Source organism: Coturnix japonica, chromosome 11, assembly GCF_054131305.1.
Source record: "Coturnix japonica strain WE chromosome 11, WE-NBRP24, whole genome shotgun sequence".
Lineage (NCBI taxonomy): Eukaryota > Metazoa > Chordata > Aves > Galliformes > Phasianidae > Coturnix > Coturnix japonica.
In genome coordinates this window covers 9,902,182-9,924,176 of record NC_140673.1, presented here as the reverse complement: position 1 = coordinate 9,924,176, position 21,995 = coordinate 9,902,182, and the positions used below count along the sequence as shown (strand labels likewise).

General features: G+C 40.7%; 1 protein-coding gene across 10 annotated transcripts in view; it reads left to right on the top strand.

Moving 5' to 3' along the window:
* Window positions 1-293: 293 nt before the first annotated feature.
* CRB1 (crumbs cell polarity complex component 1) overlaps window positions 294-21,995 on the top strand; it is an 84,197-nt gene continuing 62,495 nt past the window's right edge. For 9 of the 10 annotated variants that reach the window (XR_014932639.1, XR_014932637.1, XM_085511119.1 and 6 more), the window contains exon 1: window positions 300-591. Coding sequence is in view for 8 of the 10 variants with exons in the window: in XM_085511119.1 (XP_085367245.1) it covers window positions 516-591 (76 nt within the window). In the remaining 2 variants the exon portion in view is untranslated. Of the gene's footprint in view, window positions 592-21,995 lie in introns of all 10 variants that reach the window. The other variant, XM_032446233.2, reaches the window with a different exon arrangement.

The window sequence follows — 21,995 nt, the reverse complement described above, 5'->3', positions numbered from 1 at the left end:
TGAAAATTGGACTTTTTACTTCATCTGCTAATGAAGTATGATGCAGGAAAAAAGTGCAGATAACACAAAGTGTTTGTTAGCAGACTTGATGTGAAAAGGCACGAAGGGATCATACTCTGAATCATAAGGAATGCGATGTAATGGAGCTTTAACAGAGGATGATGCACAAGGCTCTTTATCTTCCCGAGCACAGAGCACTGCCTGCCCTGCTGCCATCCAGACACTGCACAGTTTGTGACGCTCCGGCTGCCGACAGCCAGGCAAGACTCCAGTCCAGCTCACACACAAATCTGCACCAGGTTTGAAAAATCACTCAGACCTGCTGAAGTAAAACCTTAACAAGAACAACTGCCTTCCAAATCAAAGTCTGCAGGGAGCAGGCTGCTGAGGGCCACTGGAAACGATGGGCTGTGGTGGGCTCGGTACTGCTGATATCACCTTAATGCTGGAGATAAGGAGAAAGCCGTGAGGATCAGCACCAGAAGAGACAACTTGTCAGAGGATGTCCCATCAGGATGAATATGGCTCATTCAAGAATTAACTCTCTATTCATCTTCTACCTCAGTTTTTTGCTGCTCCTCCACTTAAAAAGTAAGATTGGTTCTTTTTCTTATTGTTCTGACGTGTCCTCTGGGTAGACTGGAAGATGTGCGCTTCCAGCAGGAAGCTTCTGTTGTCAGAAGGCTTTAAACATTTGATGGAGATGCCAAAAAGATTTGGTTCTAGGAAACTAAGTTGCATAAATTCACTGTGCGATGGCTTTCCTGATCTTCTTACTTGTATTTGCTCTCAAAAGAAGAATGAAGGCATTTTCATTCTTTTGTTTCACACAATGAAAGCACAGCAGTAAAATGTTGTGATAAAATTCTAGCTATGAAGTCTGCATTTTGATACCATTCATCTGGTATACTTAAACTTAGCTGTTTTAAATATGTAATATTTTTCTAAGTCAGTACAAGTTATGTATTTTAGCAGTACGCGTTGCTTTATGATACAAATGTTGACTTTCTGATTAAAATTCTAAGGGAATTGGTTGTTGAAAAACTAATATATTTGAGAGAGTATGAAAACTCAACTACTTTTAACAGAGAAAATATTTACAGCAAACTTCCACCAAAAGAGATGTATGCAAAGTGCTGGGAATGGCAGTGGGCTTCCTTGGCAATTTTCTCAGAGGGCTGAGAGATCTTGGCTAAATCCAAGCCAAGGAGGCTAAGTGGCCTCAGCTGGTGTATGTTTATGTAAAGCAGCAGCTCTTAAACACGCTCAAAATGAAGACAGGCAGGATGCGTGTCTGTCTGAGGAGGCTGTTTGATTTGTGTACACTGAATGTGAATTGCAATAAGACAAAGCTTTGAGCAGCTGCCATTAAACAAGAAGACTTGGCATTAGCGTACAGTGTTGTGTAATCTGGGTCACCTTCTGTTGCTGCATCACTCAAATTGTTACTTGGACAGTTTACAGCCTGAGCTAAATTAGAGGCTGAAAAGCAAACAGATGCAGTTAAATCAACAGGCACTGAAAAAAAAATACCTACTTTAAAATGTAGTAAAAATGACATACAAGATGTCACAGAAAAATGGCTTTATTCTTGCCCTTTTCTTTAGGGATACATCAATGTGAATCTGTTAAGCCAAAGTGTTCTGAGTTATCTCAGAGAATATTTTCTGGGAAAGAGGGAATAGATCCTGCACTTACAAATAGCAATTCTAGAAACCAGTCTACTATAAGATGAACAACTGGAAAGTCTGAAACAGATTCTGCTGCCTAATTACAAGGAAGTAGCAGGAATCGTGATAATTAAATTTCATTTATAGGTGAGGCATGGAATTTTGAACAAAATAAATGCCATGGGAAGGAAGGTAACAAATTAGGTGCTTATACAATTGGAAAGGTCACATGGAAAACATCACACGCAAAGAAAACATTGCTAGGATTTAAACAAGAAAAAAGCCCCCCAGGAACCCGTAAACAAAAAATGGTAACTACATGTCTTGGCTTTGGCTGAGCTTTGCTTAACATAGGATGTCAAAGGAGAGAAAGTAATGATATGTTGTATTACGCCTTTTCCTTAACACAGAAGCTGGCTGGGTGACATTTCAAAGGTGGCATGAGTTTTTTCTCTGGGATATAGCCATATGGCCAGTCTCCAGCTACAGGCTTTTCACTCTTGAGGACTCACTTTTCCCTAGGTGCATTTGTGGCTGTTACAAATTGATGTAATATAACGTGATATACCAGCACAGAGTGGTTACAGCAGCAACCAGAATCAAGCTCATGAGTGTCTGTATCTGTGCAGTGCATGTAATCACCTTGATGGGTATTCTCTCTCAGGAGTCTGTATGTCACTTGGAACTGCTGAGTTCCTATGGATAAAAACTTAACTGGGAACAGGCAAAGCAGGTCTGTGCAGAAAAACTGATTGTAATTACTTACTTCTTTGAAAAACAGTATTTGAAAAGCTCAGGAAGACTGAGACAGAAGGATGTGAAGCAGAACAGAGATGTTTTTTGATGTATATAAACATCATATCATTTGAAATTTTAAGACATTTTTCTTTTCCAAGTCACTTGACCAGACTAGTTTTTCCCTTGAGTATTCTAATCACAGGTCCGGCATAAAGTCTCTCATTGTTATCTGTTTTAAATGACTTGGGAAATAAATAGTATTTAGAAGGCAAGACTATCTAAAACATATTGGACTATAACATTTCTTCCTGCTCTTCCACACTCCTGAGATGGAAAATGGTACACGGAAATGAAAGGAGGCCCATACAGATAGGACACTACAGGGTAATAGGTCTTTCCATAACAGATGCAATGAAATTAAAGCATTTTGCTGGAAAGTTCTTATATTAAGCCAAAACATTCTAAGTAATATAGCAGGAAATTAATAGGTTGAAACAAAGAAATTTAAAGAAATTGTTCAATCGTATTAAAATACGTTATCTCTCATTTATAGAATAGTACATGTGTACCTGGGTGTATATTATGAGAAAATATTATTTAATTTCTGTATAATATTTAGCATTAAGTAGATGATAAGCTTTTATTAGAAACCTCTAGTTGCAAATAATGCTTCTATAAAACTGAAAATATAATATAACAGCCCTGTCACATGTGGTTCCTTTTGAAACCACAGGTTGTGTGAAATCAACATCAAACTGTACAGCGACAGGATTTCAACCTGGAAATCAGTCTTCCAACAAGCAATACAATTTTTCATTGTTTGTTTGTTTTTTTTTCTTTAATTCTAATTCTCTAAAATGCTTTTTGAAAGACCACTCATTATGTTTTGTCTCTCAGAGCCCCACCATGATGCTGTCAGGTGCAGCACATGCACAAATATGGGTGCTCAGAAATACTTGTGCTTGACAAAATAGAATTTAGCAGGGGTGGAACTAAAGCCATCTGGTTCCAAACCCATTCCTCCAAGTGACATTATCAAAAATGGAAGGCATTATGTCCAAAGAAATACATTAAGAAGAAATGTTCAGGTGTTACTTACTCTTGTTTTATTATAGAAGAGCTCTGAAGTATGCATAGTAAAACCCAAGACTAAATTCACATTTGGATGTGGGTTTTTATGATGGTGACTTGTCCCAGGTAACCCCAACAGATAAGTGAATACAACTGATTAATAGACGTGAGCAGTAAACTGCCTTGTTGCAAAACCATTTTTAGAGAGAGACACTGGCCTTCTTGTCCCTTAAGGACAGTATGATGATCAGAGCTGTGCTCCTGTTTCAAATGAAACGTTAGACATAAACCCAGTGGTGTCTGAAAGCAGTAATTCCTCCTCCCGTTTTAATTATGCATGTATTAAAACATTTAACATTTAATTGTGATGCAGAATTACAGCCTGAAATATCAGCTCACTTTCTAAGTTGACACTATAAGATCCCCTTTTGCTGGGGTGTTAAAGAGAATGGGCTCTGGGCATCTTAAACTTCAACTGTTAGCTTCCTGGAAGTGAATTTACACCATATACAGTTCCTGCTGCCTGATGCACCAGAGAATTGATTCAATTTTGCCTCTTTTTTCAGCTGCTAGTTGTATCCACTTTTGACAATCAATAAATCAGATTTATGAAAGAAGGAAGTAATAGTCAACTTCTGGATTTAAGTAAGAAGCAGCAGCCAAGTTCTAGAGAACACCACAATGATTTATCTCCAATAAGGTTGTTTAAAGGATCTTATAGAGGAGAACACATCTTCCTGAATGTTAAGGTTCTCAAGCATCTCTTAATTTAGTTGGTATATTGATCACCACAATAACTGGAAAAACTTTACTTTCAGATGAAGTCTAAAATAGCCATTGTAAAATTGTGAAGTAGTCTTTCCCATTCCCTTAGCATGAGAATAGTGCTACAGCCCTATCAGTTCATTTGTGCATTGTGCCCATGGTTATGAGTACATATTGCTCTGGATGTAAGCCTTCAATACACATTCATGATTTTTCCCCCAAATGTTAATAAGTTATGAATGGAATTTCATCTGAGATTGCCGTTAACATGAACAAAACTTCCAAGCTTCCTCTGCAATCCTTTTCTGCTCCTCTGAGACGCTGGCACTACACAAGTTTTCCCTGTGGACAAGCTCTTTTATTTTCCTGCAACTATTCCCATTACTCACTAAACTTCCAATTAATGCTTAATTACTGTGTTAGGAATAAAGCTCTTCATACGAAGAGACTTGTGGTTTTGCTCATACCACTAGTCCCTCCTGCACAATCAATGATGCAAGTAGCTTTCCAATGGAGTATTGTTAAGACACATTCAATGCATTCATAGCAGATGCTGTACTTCTGCAGGTCCTCATTATTGCACTGAGGAGTGCTGCACCAGGGCCACAGCCCCTAATGTTTGTGCATCAGGGGCACTACAGCTTTCCCTCTGTTCTAGCTGTTGTACGTTGTTCCCATATTGTATATAAAAAATGAAATCTTATTTAGAAGCCTGCTAGCATCCTAAGTGAGATTAAGGCCTATCATTTTTAAACAAGTAGTAACGGAAAGTAGTAGTAGTAGTAAAGGAAGTAACTTCATCAACCTTGTTCCACTCGCATAAATATGACATAAAAAAACCTTAAAGAGGTGTAAGGGTCTGCAGATCTAATGTTACCATAGACACATGAGTATTGATGGTATTTCTTTAAAGTACTGCAAAATTGAGTTGTTTGAACAAACAGTCCATGAGGCCACATCAAATACTTTCCTACTGAAAAGCTGTATGAAAAGGCAAATATATTACTGCTACGTGGTAACAGGAAAATGACATGCAAGACAGAGGTGAGCAATCAATGCACCCTTCAGTACTGAATATATCCAGCTTTGTAAGAAAGAAAAGCAATCAAGGATTTGCTGAAGAGGGACAGCAGAAGTAGGGAGACATTTAGAAAGATGTCACCTATAAGAAAGGGTCACAGCAAGAGAAGCCTGGGAGAGGATGTGATTAGTGTTTCCTACACCAAAGAGATAGCAATCAAAATACATTGGCTGCTGCCATGACCTTCCAACAGGCAGGCACTCTGCAGTCATAGATTCCACAAGCAGTGGTGAAATTACAGTGAACTTTTCCAATTGCAGGATAATCAGATCTCTATATCAGAGCTTTTTGATGAACAGATTAGATAAATATCTGCCAGAGAGTGTCCAGACTGCTGATTACAGCTGGTGTGACACAGATGGGGCAGTCAGCACCAGCTCAGGTTTCAATGCACTGGAGCCCCAAGATGTACAGGCTGTGCCATGACCAGGCCCAGCTGGGAACAGCTCCTGGGCAGGGTGAGCAGATGGCACAGAGCTGAGGATTAGTGCTGATCCAAGCAGGGGCAGCCCTGTGCCAGCCTTGCTCGGTGCACGGTCCACAACACCACTGCTGAAATTTCAGCAAGGAAATAGTTCACTCCCAGCCTTTGAGATAGCAAGCACCTACTCTTAAATTTCTGGTATTTAAACAGGCACTCCAAATATTGAAGGCACTCACTTCTATGGGGGTAGATAGCCTCGGTGCTAGAAACCACAGAGCTGTGACTTAATGTGATTTTTGAATCACATTATTTTTCCTTTTACTTGCAATTTAAGGACGCATCATGTTGTGAATTTATTCTGTAAGGAAAGACTAATAAATGAATTACCAATAGAACAATAGAATATAGGCATAAAGCCTATGGAGGAAAACAAAACTGACTGCCCTCTTAATTTTGCAGCCAGCTCCTCTTTCCTTGTAAACACTTGAATCAAGACCAGAACCCTACTGAAGCAAAACAGATACCAGGAATACTCTTAGGAACCTCAAATGACATTTCCTGACATGCAGTAATAAATAATCATTCTGGAATTCTTCACTATGATGTTTCAGCTAAGAGAAGATTAATGTTTAGACAATAATCTCATATTTTAAAAAAACTGAAGTTTGAAGAATAAAATACAAACAAATGTATCTGTTGCGTCAACAACCAAGCAATGCACATTAGTCTGTTCCCCTCGACCCTGGATACACACCATATTCCATCCAATAATACATCTGAGAAACAGCAGTCTAAGTGCCTTTAATCCTACTACAGGGGGTTGCAGCCAGGGACCTCTCAAGAGTATTTCTTTTTGTTTTCTTTACAATTCACGTCCCAGCATTAAAAATAAATAAATAAATAAAATCATTTAGATTGCCTCAATCACCAAGCAACCCTAATTTTTCCTTTTACTCTTTGTGGTGGCTCAGAAGAGGAAGAAAGGCCCTGATATTAACATTACCTTCTACAGGAAGGCTTTAAGCCTAATTGACTCATCTGGAGTCACAGAGGGTAGGCAGCAAACAGACCAGGTATGGATATTATTTTATAGATTGATATTACAACAGATTAATTTGTTGGTTTTAGAGACCAACATGTTACACCAATCAGTTCCCACTGCACTCGTTTTACAGCCATTCACGGTGCGATAATACATGAAAGTCAACAGACAAGCAAACAGCAAAACACTCAGAGAAACCTTTTCCCAGCGAGACTCTTCTGTTTACTTCTTATCGATTATATTTTGCTCGCCCATAAAATGGGTCAGCAGAATTATTTGACAAAGACACCAAGTGACAAGGCACTCCGCGGGCAGCCTGGCAGGCAGTGACGCACCACGCAGCTGCCACTGCAGCTCCATGGGGCTCCTGGGGGCCGAGGCAGCACACAGTCCTCTCCAGGCATCAACAAAGCAAGTATGCAGCAGTGGCTGCTGCAACTTCAGGGTTAGGGCAGCTTCTGCCTGCCTGAAATCTCATCAGCAGGGACAGAAAGCAAAATATTTCTAGGGCTAAATATTTCTGTGGGTAGAAAAGGGGCATGGGCTGCCAACCCGCTGCGTGCGACGTCCCTGCTCCAGCAGACAAGGCTCAGAGGCAGTGCCCAGGCAGTGCTCTTGCCTGGTACAGCCTTTGTTGGGAAATGCTGTGCTGGAATAATTGTGGCCTGGATGGATGCTCAGGGGAGAAGCCCTTGCTTTTTTTCCACTGCTCTTGCTTGGCTGCCCAAGGCTCAGAATACTGGGATCCTATTCCCTTAATCTTTCTTGGAGTATCAGAGACAGACAAAGCATCTTCAGTTGCATTAGGCAGGGTGTCTAAAAACAGGATGCATTCCTTTAAAGAACTCTCAATCACTGTGATTGAGAGCAAGACTCTGGGAAGCACACTTACTGGCATAGCCCAGCTTAAGGACTCAGATAGGGACAGGATGGCTTGAAATTCCCCTTACCTCAGTTCTCAGATGTACTGCTGTATTTCCTCTGTTGTGGGAATGCCAAAGCTGACTGCTCTCCAATGTAGTTAAGCTCAGAGCTGCTCTGATTCACATCCAGGCTGCCCAGGGAGCTATAGGAGTAGGCAAAAGGCAGTGTACATTGCTCACACTGTCCTTGACAGCTTCCATTCTCCCTCATTGGGATTCCTAGCAAGGATAGCACAGAGCACTTCATTAGCTCTTACTTCCTCAAGGAAGCCTCAGAATCTGACTGCGACACAAAAACTTCAAAAACAAGAGTTTGACAGAGAGTCAAGGCAAGGATGGAAAGAACTTGTCAGCCATTCTGTAGGGATCTAATAACTGCAACTTAAGTAACCTCCACTGATGGACTAATCACAGCACAGGATTCAGAACACCCATTATAAAAGTCTGCCCTTGAGAAGACATCTGTATGCAGCAGTACCTTGAAATGTATTTTGCTAAGCTTTGTTAGAATTTGTAGGGACAAATGTAGCAGTGCCCTTGCTATGGCTGGCCATCCAAGAACCTGAACTGAACATAGTCAAGTACCCACACTGCAAAAAGAAGAGAGCAGGGTCTGCTATCAGCAACAAGTCTGCAGAACTATGCCTGTAATCCTCTTGATGGAATAAAGGAGTCTAGCAGAGCTGAGAATTACATGCATAGTTCTGGTAGTGTTGAGTATGGGCCACATAAGATGCAATTTGATTGCAATGGACAAGTCTCTAGGCCACATAGCACACAGTGCCCCTTAGAGTCAGCTGACTCCCAGAATTGCAAAAAGGGCAAAAACATTGGAGATATCTGATATAATGTACAGCAGCACAAACTGTAGCTGTTCTTCTCCAGCTGCCCCTTGCCTTCCTTGGATAGCTGTGGTGCAGAGAAAGGATGCACCAAGCCAGAGAATGACATCAGTGCATCTGAGATTACATTAGAGATACTGAGTGGGAAGATGTGTGTGGCTCCTATCTCCTGGATCTGGTCAGACTACAAAACAGTAGTTAAAATAAAGTTGAAATTAAAACTTCATGTTATTCCTATCCTAAAGTACTGGAAAATTTAAGAAATGCATTGGTGGGAACAATAATCCCAAAGCTTTCCTCACTGCCTGTGTGGTTATTTGGAACAGCATATCTCATGAGAGCAGAAAGAAAATAGGTGCCTCTACAATGCAACTGCAAAAGAAATATATCTGCCCCACATTTCACAAGAGACACTATTTCAGACTTTCCAGCTGAACACATCCCTTCTCTCACATTGAACACCACTGACATTTGTATTTCTTTACTCACTACTAATGGTATTGAACATTTTGCATGCCTCGGTCTGTGTAAAAACACCTTCTGCTTGATGTAGCAAGAACTATCTGCACTCTTCTCTTGAGTATGTCTTAAATGTCTGATTCAATTTAGACTAACATCTACACATCCTGGAGCACATGAACAAGAGCAAGAAGAGTAAGATGCCTAAAATCAATTGCTATTTCTGTATTCAAATGGCTGTTTCCAAAGAGCACTGAATTTCTCAGAGAAAAAGTAAACATCCCAGACCTTCTGCCTTTGTCCATGCTAGAGCAGAAAAAAAAAGGTGTTTAGGGGGGAACCTTGAATAGGATTAAAAAGAAGAAAGGATTGGCTCTAAACACCTTTGAGGAATCTGGATAAAAGTCTTTCAATCAGACTAATCTAGTGATCCAACAAGCAATGGAAAGAAGGAAGAGGTTGTAGTGTTGGGGGTTGTAAAAGAACATGCAGTTCTAGAGGAAACCTACAGGACAACTTGCCAATGCTATTTAATTATGCCTTGGCAAGACTTGCAGGGTCATCCTTACTACAGGCAGAAGAACTCTTTCCTTACTTTTATTAACTATAAACATCCAGACAACTGAGTGACAGATTCTCTTGTCTTCTTTTAGCCCTGCTCATCTTTTATACTGTGCCTCTAAATCAGGACAAGGAATGCTGGTTCTTCATGGATGACTGCATCTTTTCTGCAGTCACTCATGAGCACCAGCACTTCCATTAACCACAGGCATGAGGTTACGCATGCTTACGGTAAGTCTGGCTTCCAAAAAATAAGGGATTTTTAAAGACATGGTTACGGAAAGTGCACGCTGAGCTTTCTGCTCTAGTTGATACTGTGAGCAAGTGGGTTGAACCAGATGACCTCCAGAAGCCCCCTCCAATCTCATCTGTTCCATGATTCTGTTCTGTGAAACACTGTCAGTTTATCTGTGCCTGGTGTTGCAGCCATTTACGGGACTACAACAGAAAACATGTTCAACCAATTCCGGAATAACAATCACCATTCAGTAATTAAGAGATTACAGGAGCTTGTAGGAAGCCAGTTAGTGACAGAAAGACTGAGAAATGGAAAATAAGAAGGGAAAAGACTGCAGAGTACGTTTCAGATCCCAACTTAAAATAAATACATTAATTAAAATGGTACTAGCTTCCTATAAACATCCCAGGTCTCTTCTGTGTTACCAATCTACTACAGAGTCAGTGACTATACCTCAGATCTACTGCAGAGCAATAGGAATACAAATATACACCTGAAAGCAGATCCCCACAATCAGAAACATACCCTGACATCAAGGCTGGCAGAATCAGGCAGGGGAAGCACAGAACAGAGCAATGACTGTTCAGCTGCCCCAGGAACACCTGCAAAACTTGCCACTTTCCTTTAAAAAAAAAAAAAGTCATGTTCTTCAGATCTTAACCTTGATGAGAGGTCCAGTGATTCAGCCTTTCATAGTGCAGTCATGCCTTATTCCAGCTATTACATGCCTCATTTCTGTTAATCTTCTCTAATTAGTTCAGCTTCTCAAGTGAAATCTTGGAATCTTAATGTTTTCCTGTGCTAATAGCAAGGGTTTTGCTTTCATGTTCAAGGTTGTTCATTTCACCTTGTAAAAATCATTTGTCCTTCCAGCACTTGCAGCTGTACATTGAGTTTCAGCTTATACTCTCTCAAAGAATTTTCCTGACTTTCAAGTTACTGAAGTTCTGAACATAACAAAAGCCAACACATTCACATGAAGACAGAGGAATAGGCTCCCTTCCTCTCCTTGCCTTCTCCTGGTGAAGCATTTCATGTGTTTCACAAAGTATAAGCAGATTGAGCGCCACTGCTTATAAACAGGCAGCATCTCAATTTTAGGGATGGAAAAGCCGAGTTAGAAAAGGGCAAGGCAAACACATCTCCTTCAGTGGGACAGCTGAGTACAATCTCCTTGTTCCATGCTCTACTAACGTAGACCTTACATTTCTCACTTCATGTTATACACACATATGCCTGTACATACAGAGAAAGGGAGACATACATTTCTGGATTTGTAAGGAGATTGAGACATCCACAGCATATATTTATTTATTTATATTTATATTATTTATATATATTATTTATTCATTCCTACATTAAATACTGGCAAACCTGGAGTAGGTTTTCAGTTGCTAACTGGAAGGACTACCTTTGTACATCACTTTATTTGATAACTTTCAGTCGCCTTCTACAAAGGGATCAACACCTTCTCTGTAGTCACTAACATGGCATCCTACAGTCTTTGCTCCAGGAGGATTAGTGAGATGCAGCAACACCTAGAGGCATGTGATGGCTGAGGTGTGAGCACTGGCAGGAGACATCTCAGCCTTAGGCAAGAAAAACCTCTTCAGCTGTTGTTCAATTAAAGATAGCAGATTATTTTCTGGTTAAAGAAACTTGCATGGGCAAGGGGGAAAAGTCAACCTTGGGCAGTATGTAACTTAGGCTAGAAGCAGTACAAACAGCTTACTTAGAGAATTGCTTCTGCAGCTATGGTAAAATTCACAGTTTTTCTAAATAATGTCGCACAAGGTTGATGTACACAGATTTAAAGCTGTTACACGTAGCAAATAGACAATACAGGAATTGAAACAAAGTTTTTCCATTACTTCAGTTATTTCACAGGATACAAGTCAAAAAAAATCTAACAATTCAACTTTCTCTCTTGAAATAAAATAACAACACGTATGTGAATGGGCTATTTAGGAAGTACCAAGCATCTTCTCCTTTCAGTAGTTTAGTCCTAACCCTTATACCTGAAAACACCACTCAAAACATTTTGAAGGGTTTGTAGTACGTTATTCCCTGGAAGCTATTTAGGAGTTGCTTTTATTTTTTAAATCCCTCAGCTGGGATTTATAAAGACATCGAGAAATCACTAAAAGGCCTTTCACCCCCTCCCACCGCCCAGACTGAAATGAGACAAAGCACAGCACACACACACACAACAAATTCACAGGCTCACTGTGAGATCAGTGCTGGAAACTGCTCTGAAGACGAATAGCACCTCACCCTGTGAAAGAGGCTTTTGGAATTCCTGTTCTCTAACTTCTGATGAAGTGTGCTTGTTACAAATTAGCACACCACATGCTTAGATCAGTACAGTGTCCTACTGATAGGGTATTAGGAACTGGAAAGGCAACCTTGCGAAAAATAACCTAGATATCTCCACTTGCTTTTGCTGATAGTGGTAATGGTTTTCTCACCTAAGTGTTTTCACTGTGGAGTACTGACAGTGCTTTCCCTCCTTCAAAGCATCACCTATATATATTTGCCTTGACACTGTCTTCACATGGCATCGACATTGTTCTGACACTTAGGAAAACTCAATCACTGTAGCAAAACTGCCAAGACAAAGCATTATAAAGATTGTTAAATAACTGTGAAGGATTGCAGACTAGGAAAAAACAAAACAAAACAAAACCACAACAAGAACGTGCTTTTTCAAATTCATATTCCAAGTAGGTTTTAATAAAAGATGCTTTATAAAACCTTCAGCCAGGGCTGGCAAAAAACAGCTCAAAGAGTGATGGACTCTGCAGCTGAAGTTCAAGTGTTCCAGTGACAGCCCTCTCAGTGATGAAAGCTCAGGTCCACATGTGTACTGGACAAATAAAGCTTTGCATTTCAGCCGTTTGCAAAATAACTACTGATATGAATGGGAATTCTGATATTAGGAACAACATTAATCCTCCCCTAAAAAATCTCTGCATATGTGCAAATTTGATACTAATTCGAAGTCTTCATTCTTAGAAGAACAACACCTAGGTAAAACAAATATCACTTTACAAACCTATATTACACTTGCACACATTCAGTTTGAGCCTTACCTGAAAAGTGTAGTGAAAGCATATCCATTGCAAAGCAGAGTAGAGCTCAGCTGATCAGCGGGACAGACTGCATCACTCTGCAGGTGATGCACTACACTTCCTGCAGGTCAGACACGCTCTTGTACTCAAGAAAGAACAGAGCTCTCTGTGTTCTGTTCCTTTAATGCATTCTCACCTTAAGGTAACAAGGAAGGGAAAGCAGTCTGAAGCATCATTTCCTTTGCTGCAGAGCCCCAGGCCCTTACCAGAGAAGCACCTGCCAGTTGGTCCAGGTGAACCAGTAGCAGCCATTTGTAGAGAATAGCACTATAATCCCCGGGGCAGCAATACTGGCAGCTGAGCACCGACTTCTTATATAGCATTGGTGCTTTACCAAAGCCTCCCAATCCACAAGATTAGCCTGATGATGGGTGCCTAAATGATCTGATACATGCTTAGGCTCCAGAGCTAGAAGAAAGCTCACCTTCCACCTCATTAGCTCCCTAAGGAACTAAGGAGGAGCAAGAGAACAAAGGTGCTAATTTGTAATCTGCTGATTGCCCCGCAGCTGGCTCTGTGTAACCACCCCAACAGGAACCTGCCCTGCCTTGCTTAGGTACTAAATATTCTGCTTCTCAACCACAATCCATAAATGATGTACATGGAAAAGACAGTAACTACTGCATCAAACTACAGCAGGAATATTTAATGTTGCAGGATAAGGGAAATGTTAGTACAAGGTACTTGTAACAAAATTTACAGAATTAAACCTCTTCCAGTCAACAGATATAATTTCTGTTGATAGCAGATGACAAAGAAATCAACACACGTACTTACAGTCATACCACCCTAAGAGTAAACTGAGAAGGACCTCTACAAACTGATGACCATAAGTCTGTGCCTGTCTGCCACAAGTGCCAGCAATTTTGTGGCTATATGTTCAATCAGTAAAGTACAGGTCAGACAAAAACAGGGCAGAGGCAAAATTAGTCTACATAGTTATTAGCAGGAACAATATGCTTCCATTTATCCAGAGGTAAAATTCAGCTTGAAATGCAGTTGTTCACTCAGTTAAGTGAACAAGATGACTTAACTAAGCATGTATCCAATTAAGAAATATGGCACAAAGGAGATGGTTCCACACAAACACAGTCACTTCTGAACTATACGATCCATAGTCTGTATGGATGGTGATGGTCCAGCTGCCCTGGCAAGCTGAAGGACAAACATTTTAGTGCTTCCTTTCTGTTTTGTTCTGCTTATGAACTCCCTTGATTACTGATGGAATGATATTTGTTACAGTAGGCTACCATGGTCCAATCAATATCAATGTGTCTTGAAAAGACAACATAGTTGACCCTCTAATTAAGATATTTTATTCATTTTAAATGAGACACTGTTTTAGGAGCACAGTAACAGTGCCTTGTTCTGTTCAAGGCTGTCCATAAATAATAATCTCATTGATCAAAGGAAATGAATCCTAAGAGAAAATGGCTTTTGAGAATCCCCAGGTGCTGAGTACTGAGAATTACTTTCCAATCTTTTCTGCAGCATCTCAGCACAGTACACGGTATGGTGCCCTTTGGGATCATTAAAGCAAGGCCTGTCATGGAGCTCTCTGCCAAAAATGCTCCTGCTGAGAGCATATATCCAGTCACTAATATTTATCACGATTATTGCCATCAAATCTGTCTTGGTTCTTTTCCTGGGCAGCTCTTTTATTCTAAAACACACCACCACATTAGGCTTGTTTAAACAGTTTGCCTTTTATTCCTCCAGTGTGAGGAGCTTATTGCTTAGAGCTCCCCACAGTGGGCTCCTGGGCATGCCCTGGCACCTGGCAAAAACAACTTCTGTTTTTCCTTACCTTTACAATGTTACATCTTGCAAAGGCTTTGGAGAAAGACGTCCCTAATTGCTGAGAGGATTTTCACTTCCTCTCCTTGCTGCTGCTCTGGCTCATGCTGCTCCTATGCATGTAAGCCCTGAGCCCCAGCAGTCAGATTTCCAGACGGGAGTGTAAGCTTGGGGCCCAGCAGGCAACAAGTGGCAGAAAACATCTGTATATGCTGTGTCTGTTACAGTGTAGGAGTCAAGCCAGGAGAACTGTCCTCTCAGTAGCGTATCTGAAGCAGTGTGACATACACAGCCATGAACTCTGAGATAATATAATATTAAGTGACTCAGCCAGGCTGGTGAGCGCTACTGCACAGAAACAAGCCAGAGCCAATGAGAGCAGAGGCCCTGACTGGCCTGGCAGTGGCACAAGCTCAGCGCACTTTGCTGTGAACACCATGACAGGGAGCAGTCCGTTCTGCTCTGCTCTGAAGTGAAAGGAAGAACAATGAGCTGCACAAATAGCCATGTGATAAAGCCAGCTCTTTATCTGTATGGGGTAGCAGATGTCAAACCAGGGACTCCAGTCCAGTAAGAATTCTAATTTTCCTTGCATCCTCCAAAGTCTCATGCATCTCTCTCTGCAGGAAAGCAGTTCCTGTTGTCCCTCAATCACAATACTAGTTTTATTTAATTTATATCACTTTTTTTTTTTTTTTTTAATAATTTAATTTGTTTACAGTGCCTTGCTATCAGGTCCTTTTGAGACCTGGTTCATCATCATGAAAGAGTCCAGACAGAACTCTCTAGGACTGTAGGATGAACAATGAGAGTGTGGTAGCTTTTAGAGAATACTGGAACAACAGCCCTGCAGACTACACAGTGTCCATGTACAACTTTACCATTAATCAGCAATCAGTTCTTGAAATCAGAGAGGAAACCATGGCAGTCTGTAGACCTAAACTAACCTGAACTTTCATTTCACATAGCTCAGAGCCTTCTTAACATCTGTTTCTGAACCTAGTCTGGAATTGAAATATTCTTTCCTCATAGAAAGCCATGAAGCAAATCCTTCCTCTGTTACAAGTCAGAAGATTTTCAGGATGCCACAACATGTTCGCAGCCTGTTGCTCTTGCAGGCAAGAGAAGCTACCATGGTGCAGCACTCACAGTGGAGCTTCATCACTATGTGAAACTGTAGCATTCTCACCCACTGGAAGCCTCATTATAGCATCCTTCTATTGGGTCTGTGACTGAGTTTTACCTGTGAGAGGTCAATGAGGGCAGTTGGTGCAGATGATGACCACACTGCTGTCTTTCACCAATCTCATTCAGCATCAGAGCTCTGCAGAAGCACAGCAGGTGAAGCCTCTGGCTGCACCCTTTACACATGGGGTTGGACTCGATGATCTTTGGAGGTCCCTTCCAACCCCTACGAATCTGTGATTCTGATCTGGCTCTAGCCTAATCAGCAGTACAGGAGCTGCCGCTTTCCCCATACAGCTTCTAAATCCCTGTTGGTGATGAAGAGAAAGGGAAGAAATCAGAGCTGATTTCATAACCAAAGGGTTATTCAGTAAATAATAGAAAGGGCAGGAACGCGAACTCCTCCATGAATTTCACCACTCTGAAAAAGACAGACCTACTTCCCTGTGTTCTACATTGAAATCACAGTGCACTATATATCCAGCCAAACAATGTCCATCTGCCACAGGGCTGATTGTTTTCTTAAAGTCTGGCGAGACTGGAGAAGCAGCATCATGATTTTGATACAAGAGTACTGTTACATTGTATGAAACAAATTGTGTGAGAAAAGGACTATGCACACAAGGAGCCCAGAGGGACAGGCACGCACTCCGGTGGCTGTGTCAGCAGTGCAATGCTACTCAAAAGCTGGAGCTGATTTTGCTGTTCTGCTGCATTTTGCTGGCTTCAGCAAAGTTTACTCCTCAGCTGTGTTAGTGAGAACCTACTGGAGGCAATCCCAGCATCTGCACACATCACTTCACAGCTTTGCACTTACAAACTTTAAAACATTTGCTTCCTTACAGACTTCAAAGTGGAGCACAGCAAGCCAGCTGGAGAAGGGAACAGATCAATGAAAGCCTTATGCGTTTTGTCATGGTTTTTGCCCCTGTTCTAGTGTATGTTAAAAAACATCATTTTCTAAATATGCATTTTGTTGCTGGAGGTTTGGCTGTGCAGAAAGGATATGGTGCATCTGATATAATGTGCCTTGATGGCATCTCCTGGTTATCCAGATGCTATAAGACAAGTGCTTACAGAGACTGTGTTGAACCAGGAATAGTCAGCGTATGCCTATGTGATACACCTGACCACATCATCTTCCCCACCACTTACCACCAACGTATGTTTGACCAATGAGCTTATACATGTCTTCTTGAAGCCAAAATTTAACCAGGATGTAAAGAAATGAAAATCTAAGATTCTGAATTGGAAACTAACAAAGTGAATGTGAAAATGTTGCTTGCATGAAGAGAAATTATTGCTCTACGTCACAGATTGTTTTGATGCATTTCTAACACCGAGGGCCCGTAAACATATCTAACTTTGACTTGGAAAAAGAAATCGCACCTGCATCACTGCTACAAACATTTGCAGTCGCTATTTAAAATCACAGCACCTGTATTTGTTAGTGTACATCAAAATCACTGCTGTATGCATTTCTCATATTAAAAAAAGAAAAAAAGAAAAGAGGCAATGGAGTGGATAGAAGAACCAAATGGAAAGAAAATGCCTTCTAGTGGCTTTCAAAAGCAAACATGCAGGGATAGAACTTAAACCTGAAGTCAATTTTGCGGTGTGTGTTTTGCAGAGAAGCGTGACTACACTTCCTGCAGCCTCTCTGGGCTCTGTTGATGTTTCCCTCCTTAGTTTGCTATGTGCTTGTTTCCAAGGTGTATGTTTTTGCCTTTCTTTTTAGGAAAGCTGTGAATGCAGGTGGTACCTCCCCAACTGCAAGCATTGCTCTCGTTTTTCTCTGGGTTCACAAGATAAGTTTGGAAACATATGGCTTTGTATCCTGAGCCATATGCTGAGGATGTCCCCAGCTTTATTGAAGATCCCAAAGCACTGCAGGCAGGAAAGGCACTGATTGCATCCTTAGTACCTAGTTTAAATTGTTTTAGATTTTGAGCACACCTGATCATCTCTGGTTTTTTGCCTCTGAAGAAATAATAGAAAAGCTGTTCTGAAGCTGGCTGCTGGATTGCCTCCATCGTGTACTGCAGTTGTTCGCCACCTGTCCATTTGTCACCATGTGGCTGTGTGGAGAAATCCAGCTCTGTTGTATTAAGTTCTGCTGCATGAATTAAACTAAATGAGATTTTTATCACTTTGCCACAGACTCAAATTGCACTCCCATCTATACTCTTCTCCAGATTTAGGAGATAAGGACACGCAGATACACTGTGAAACCATGAAAGAGGAATGTTATATTCAACAGAGTGTATAGAGTAGTGGAGACTGCACAGCAGCAATAAATTCAGTTTCTAATCAATGCTAACATCATTTAGGATAGAAGTAAAGAGTGGCTTTGAGAAGAAAGCATTTACCTCATTTTGGAGATGACTCCTTTGCCTGTTGCTAACAAGAGAGCTCACCAGCCACTGGGCTGCAGCCACCCCTCCCTTGCACTAGCTGGACAGTGTGCCAAGTGAGTGCCTTTGAGTGAGCACACCTGGCTGCAGCAGTACAGCCTGCTAGAACATACATCAAACAGACAGGCGAGTCTGGGGTGGCACAACGAGAACAAGGGAAAATGACAGCAAATGATAGCATCCTTTGTTCCTGGGGAGCAGCACAAGTTGGCGTGAGCTTGCAGAAATGATCAGCACGGAGACACTCATAATAACATGCAATAACGTGCTTTGTAATTTGAATCACAAATAGCTTCAATCTTAAAGTGCTTCCTCAGCAACGTTTTAAAATAGGCATAAGAATAATGACTGAACAGCATTACAACATGCAATGCTTCTCCTTCAGATATGTTATTAATTTACCTTTCTTGGGTTTTGGATACAAATGTATCTGAAAGCATTTTCAATATAAAATATTCTATTTCAATTAACTGCCCTTTTTCTTTTGTGCCTGTGTGTGGTGGTGGTTACTATGGTTATAACCATGATTCAAGATTTAATGCCTGAAAGTGGTTTCTATAACAACATGCTAGGCCATTTTGGACACACAGCTGAAGTTGGGGATTCAGGATTAACTCTTTATGTCCACAGTGACAAGCTCCTGCTTGTTTATTACAGGTTTCCTCCTACTTTCCCAAGGTACATTTTCTCACTGAGCAGATGGAGCCATAATTTCAACCACAGATAGTGCAGGGCAGGTCCTAGAGAGTGGCATTTCCATCCCCAGTAAAGTTTGACAAGGAGAGACAGCATCACACCATCTATAAGCTGCTCATTGCTTTCAATAATTAGGACAGCAGACAAGCATATTGGGAGATGGGATGAAATAGTGTCAGTGCAATGCTTTGGAAGTTTGAGATTTCAGTTTGTAAATCAGAACTGTGTAGAAAAGAAATTGATCTATTCACAGTATTAACAGAAATGCTATTTTGAGGGCTAACGCTGCCACTTACCTGGCAATGCTTAATCCAGAATGACATGTTTTTATGTCTTTTTCTTCAACACTTGCTAAATACGGATCCCTGAAGGCATCTCTGCTTTTCAGTCTACAATGAAGGTATCTGAACCCAATCTCTTACTCTTTAGATTACACAGATGCATTCACCTCTTCGTTAGTTCTTCAAGATTTAATATAAATGCACATCCAGAACTTTCTAAGACTATCCTTGCAAGGAAGTTATTGTTGTTGTGATGAACTGTATCTTCCACGTTACAGTACACCATAGATAAATGGAGATATGCTGAGTTATACCAGAGCCAAGTGCTATTCCATGCAGAACTCAATGCTTTGAGATACATTTGAATATTTCTAGTTACATGCTATTTCAACACCACGCTGAAGTTGCAGATCTTGATATTTCATCCACAGATTAGTTTTTAAATCTCAAGGACAAATCTTAAACAAGAAAACAATACAGATATGCTAATTTCTAACTCCAGATGTAGAACTATCTGAACCCTTCCTACCCTCATGTTATAATCAAAAGTTCTTTAAAAAAAAGTCTTCCTCAAAGCCCAAAGCACTGTAAAACTATTGCCACTGATGACTATGAGCATCAAGAAATTAGCATCTCCTCATAGTGTTTTTGTTTTCCTCAGAAGATTGACAGCCTCTCTTAGGAAGCTCAGAAAAATCTCCGCCACGTATGTAAAAGAGGCCCCGAAGCTGTTAGTGCTGAGAGCTTCTGTACAGCTTAGAGTCCTCTCTTCAGGGAAGAAAAGGCACATTTCAAGAACAGCCTTGTGAATCACAAGGAACCCCCAAGCATGATGAGATGATTAGTGATGATTAGTAAAGTACAGGCATAACAGCATTGAAGTGAACCCAAATTCATACCAATGTGATTGGCGGTGATTGAAATCTGATTTTAAATGACGCCGCTGATTAACGTGTTTCACCAACTTGTGGGAAGAGTCACCTACAGGAAGAACAAATCTTTGCTGAAAGACATGTCTATCATATACAGCCTAATGCGGTGTGCAAGGTTTTGTTTGTGCACAACAAATGGCTGATTGCTAATCCAATTCGCAGAAAGGGGGAACTGACAATTTATTTTAGACCGCACCAATTTAAGCAAGCAGAATATTTTGAAAGGCACACAAGAAGGTGCTAGCTCTGATTCAAACAGAACCTAGAAAAACTCCATCCAATCCTCAGGAAAGATCTGAGGTCAGGCTCCTCAGTATCACTTGCTTAACTGAAAAGCACTGATTTCCTTGACAGGAGAGCAAGGAGATCCAGGCCAAACAGTTTCAGCTTCCTCAGAACTCCTGCCTCACTTATCTTACCTTTCCCACTAAATTAATTTTGCCTTAATATTCACCTCCATGCAGTTCCAGCATCACAAACCATTCTGTATTACACCATTGAGTCACTGCCCTGGGAGATGTTCCAGAAATATTTAGGGGCTACACTAAGGGGCACGGCTTTGTGGGAGGCAGGTGGATGGTTGGACATGATAATCTTGGAGGTCTTTTCCAACCTCAGGGATTCTACAATTCTAAAAAAAATAGTAACAAAATAAAAACAGACAAAATCGTGCTTTTTAAGTACAGATTGGTATATGAAGAATTGAGATTATATAATCAAGAGCATCACTAGCTTAAGTCAACTTATTCAAGAGGAAAAAAGGAAAACCTACCTTGTAAGAAACGCTGAGAAAGGCATTTAATAACTCCAGCACTTCTAGAAGATGGAGAGTACTGACATGTTTCTGGCAGTACTGGCGACTTCCCAGTAGATGGCAAGCTTTACTGCAAGGAATTTTACTGCCAAACGCCTCAACAACGTAAAAAGGATTTAACCACAGTAAAATGCTTGGCACAAATTCCTCTAGTAATTAGATTAATGTATCAATGTTTATAAAGAGGCTGATAATTAACTCAAGTGTCAGTCAACTTAAATCCAAAGTGATCAGCATTTTGTTTCCATTTTTTTTCTGATGCAGCATACAAGTTTTAAGAAGGTCTGTCAGAACAAGTCACAGCCAAAGTAATCTTAATTGCATAAGAAAGAAAACGACTTTTCTGCCAAGGAGAGTCATCACACGAGGCCTTTCCTGATTAACCTCGTGCCATTTTATTGAAAACCAAGCCTCCATCAAAACCACCAAAATATTTAATTCCCTTACAACCCATTCTGCAAACGAAGTAGAAAATATTCTTTAATCATTTGCTCAGACTGAGTCAGACTTCACATCAGACACCATCACACCCTTCCACATCACATCACAGAGCATGGAGGTTTCTGTTTCCATATGCTTTCATCTTCTTCTGCTGTTTCCATGTAGCTCTCAGAAGCAGTAGGTTTCCAAATCCATCCTTCCACATCACTCCACAGCAGCGAGGAAACTGAGCATCCACAGGGGAGGCAGGGAGGTGCTATAAACAACTTTTTTCACATAGGTGGGAAAACAAGCGGAAAATAGATTCTCAGACTAAGAATCCAAGCTCCAAGGATTTTCTGAAGCACACATGTGATTCAATAATATGACTTTTGTTAGAAAATAGTAATAATCATAAATGTCCTGGTAAATTCCACACCACTCAGTTTGATAATTGCATGGCCTTTGATGATCACATCTACAAGATGCAGATTTGTGGTAAGATTTGCAG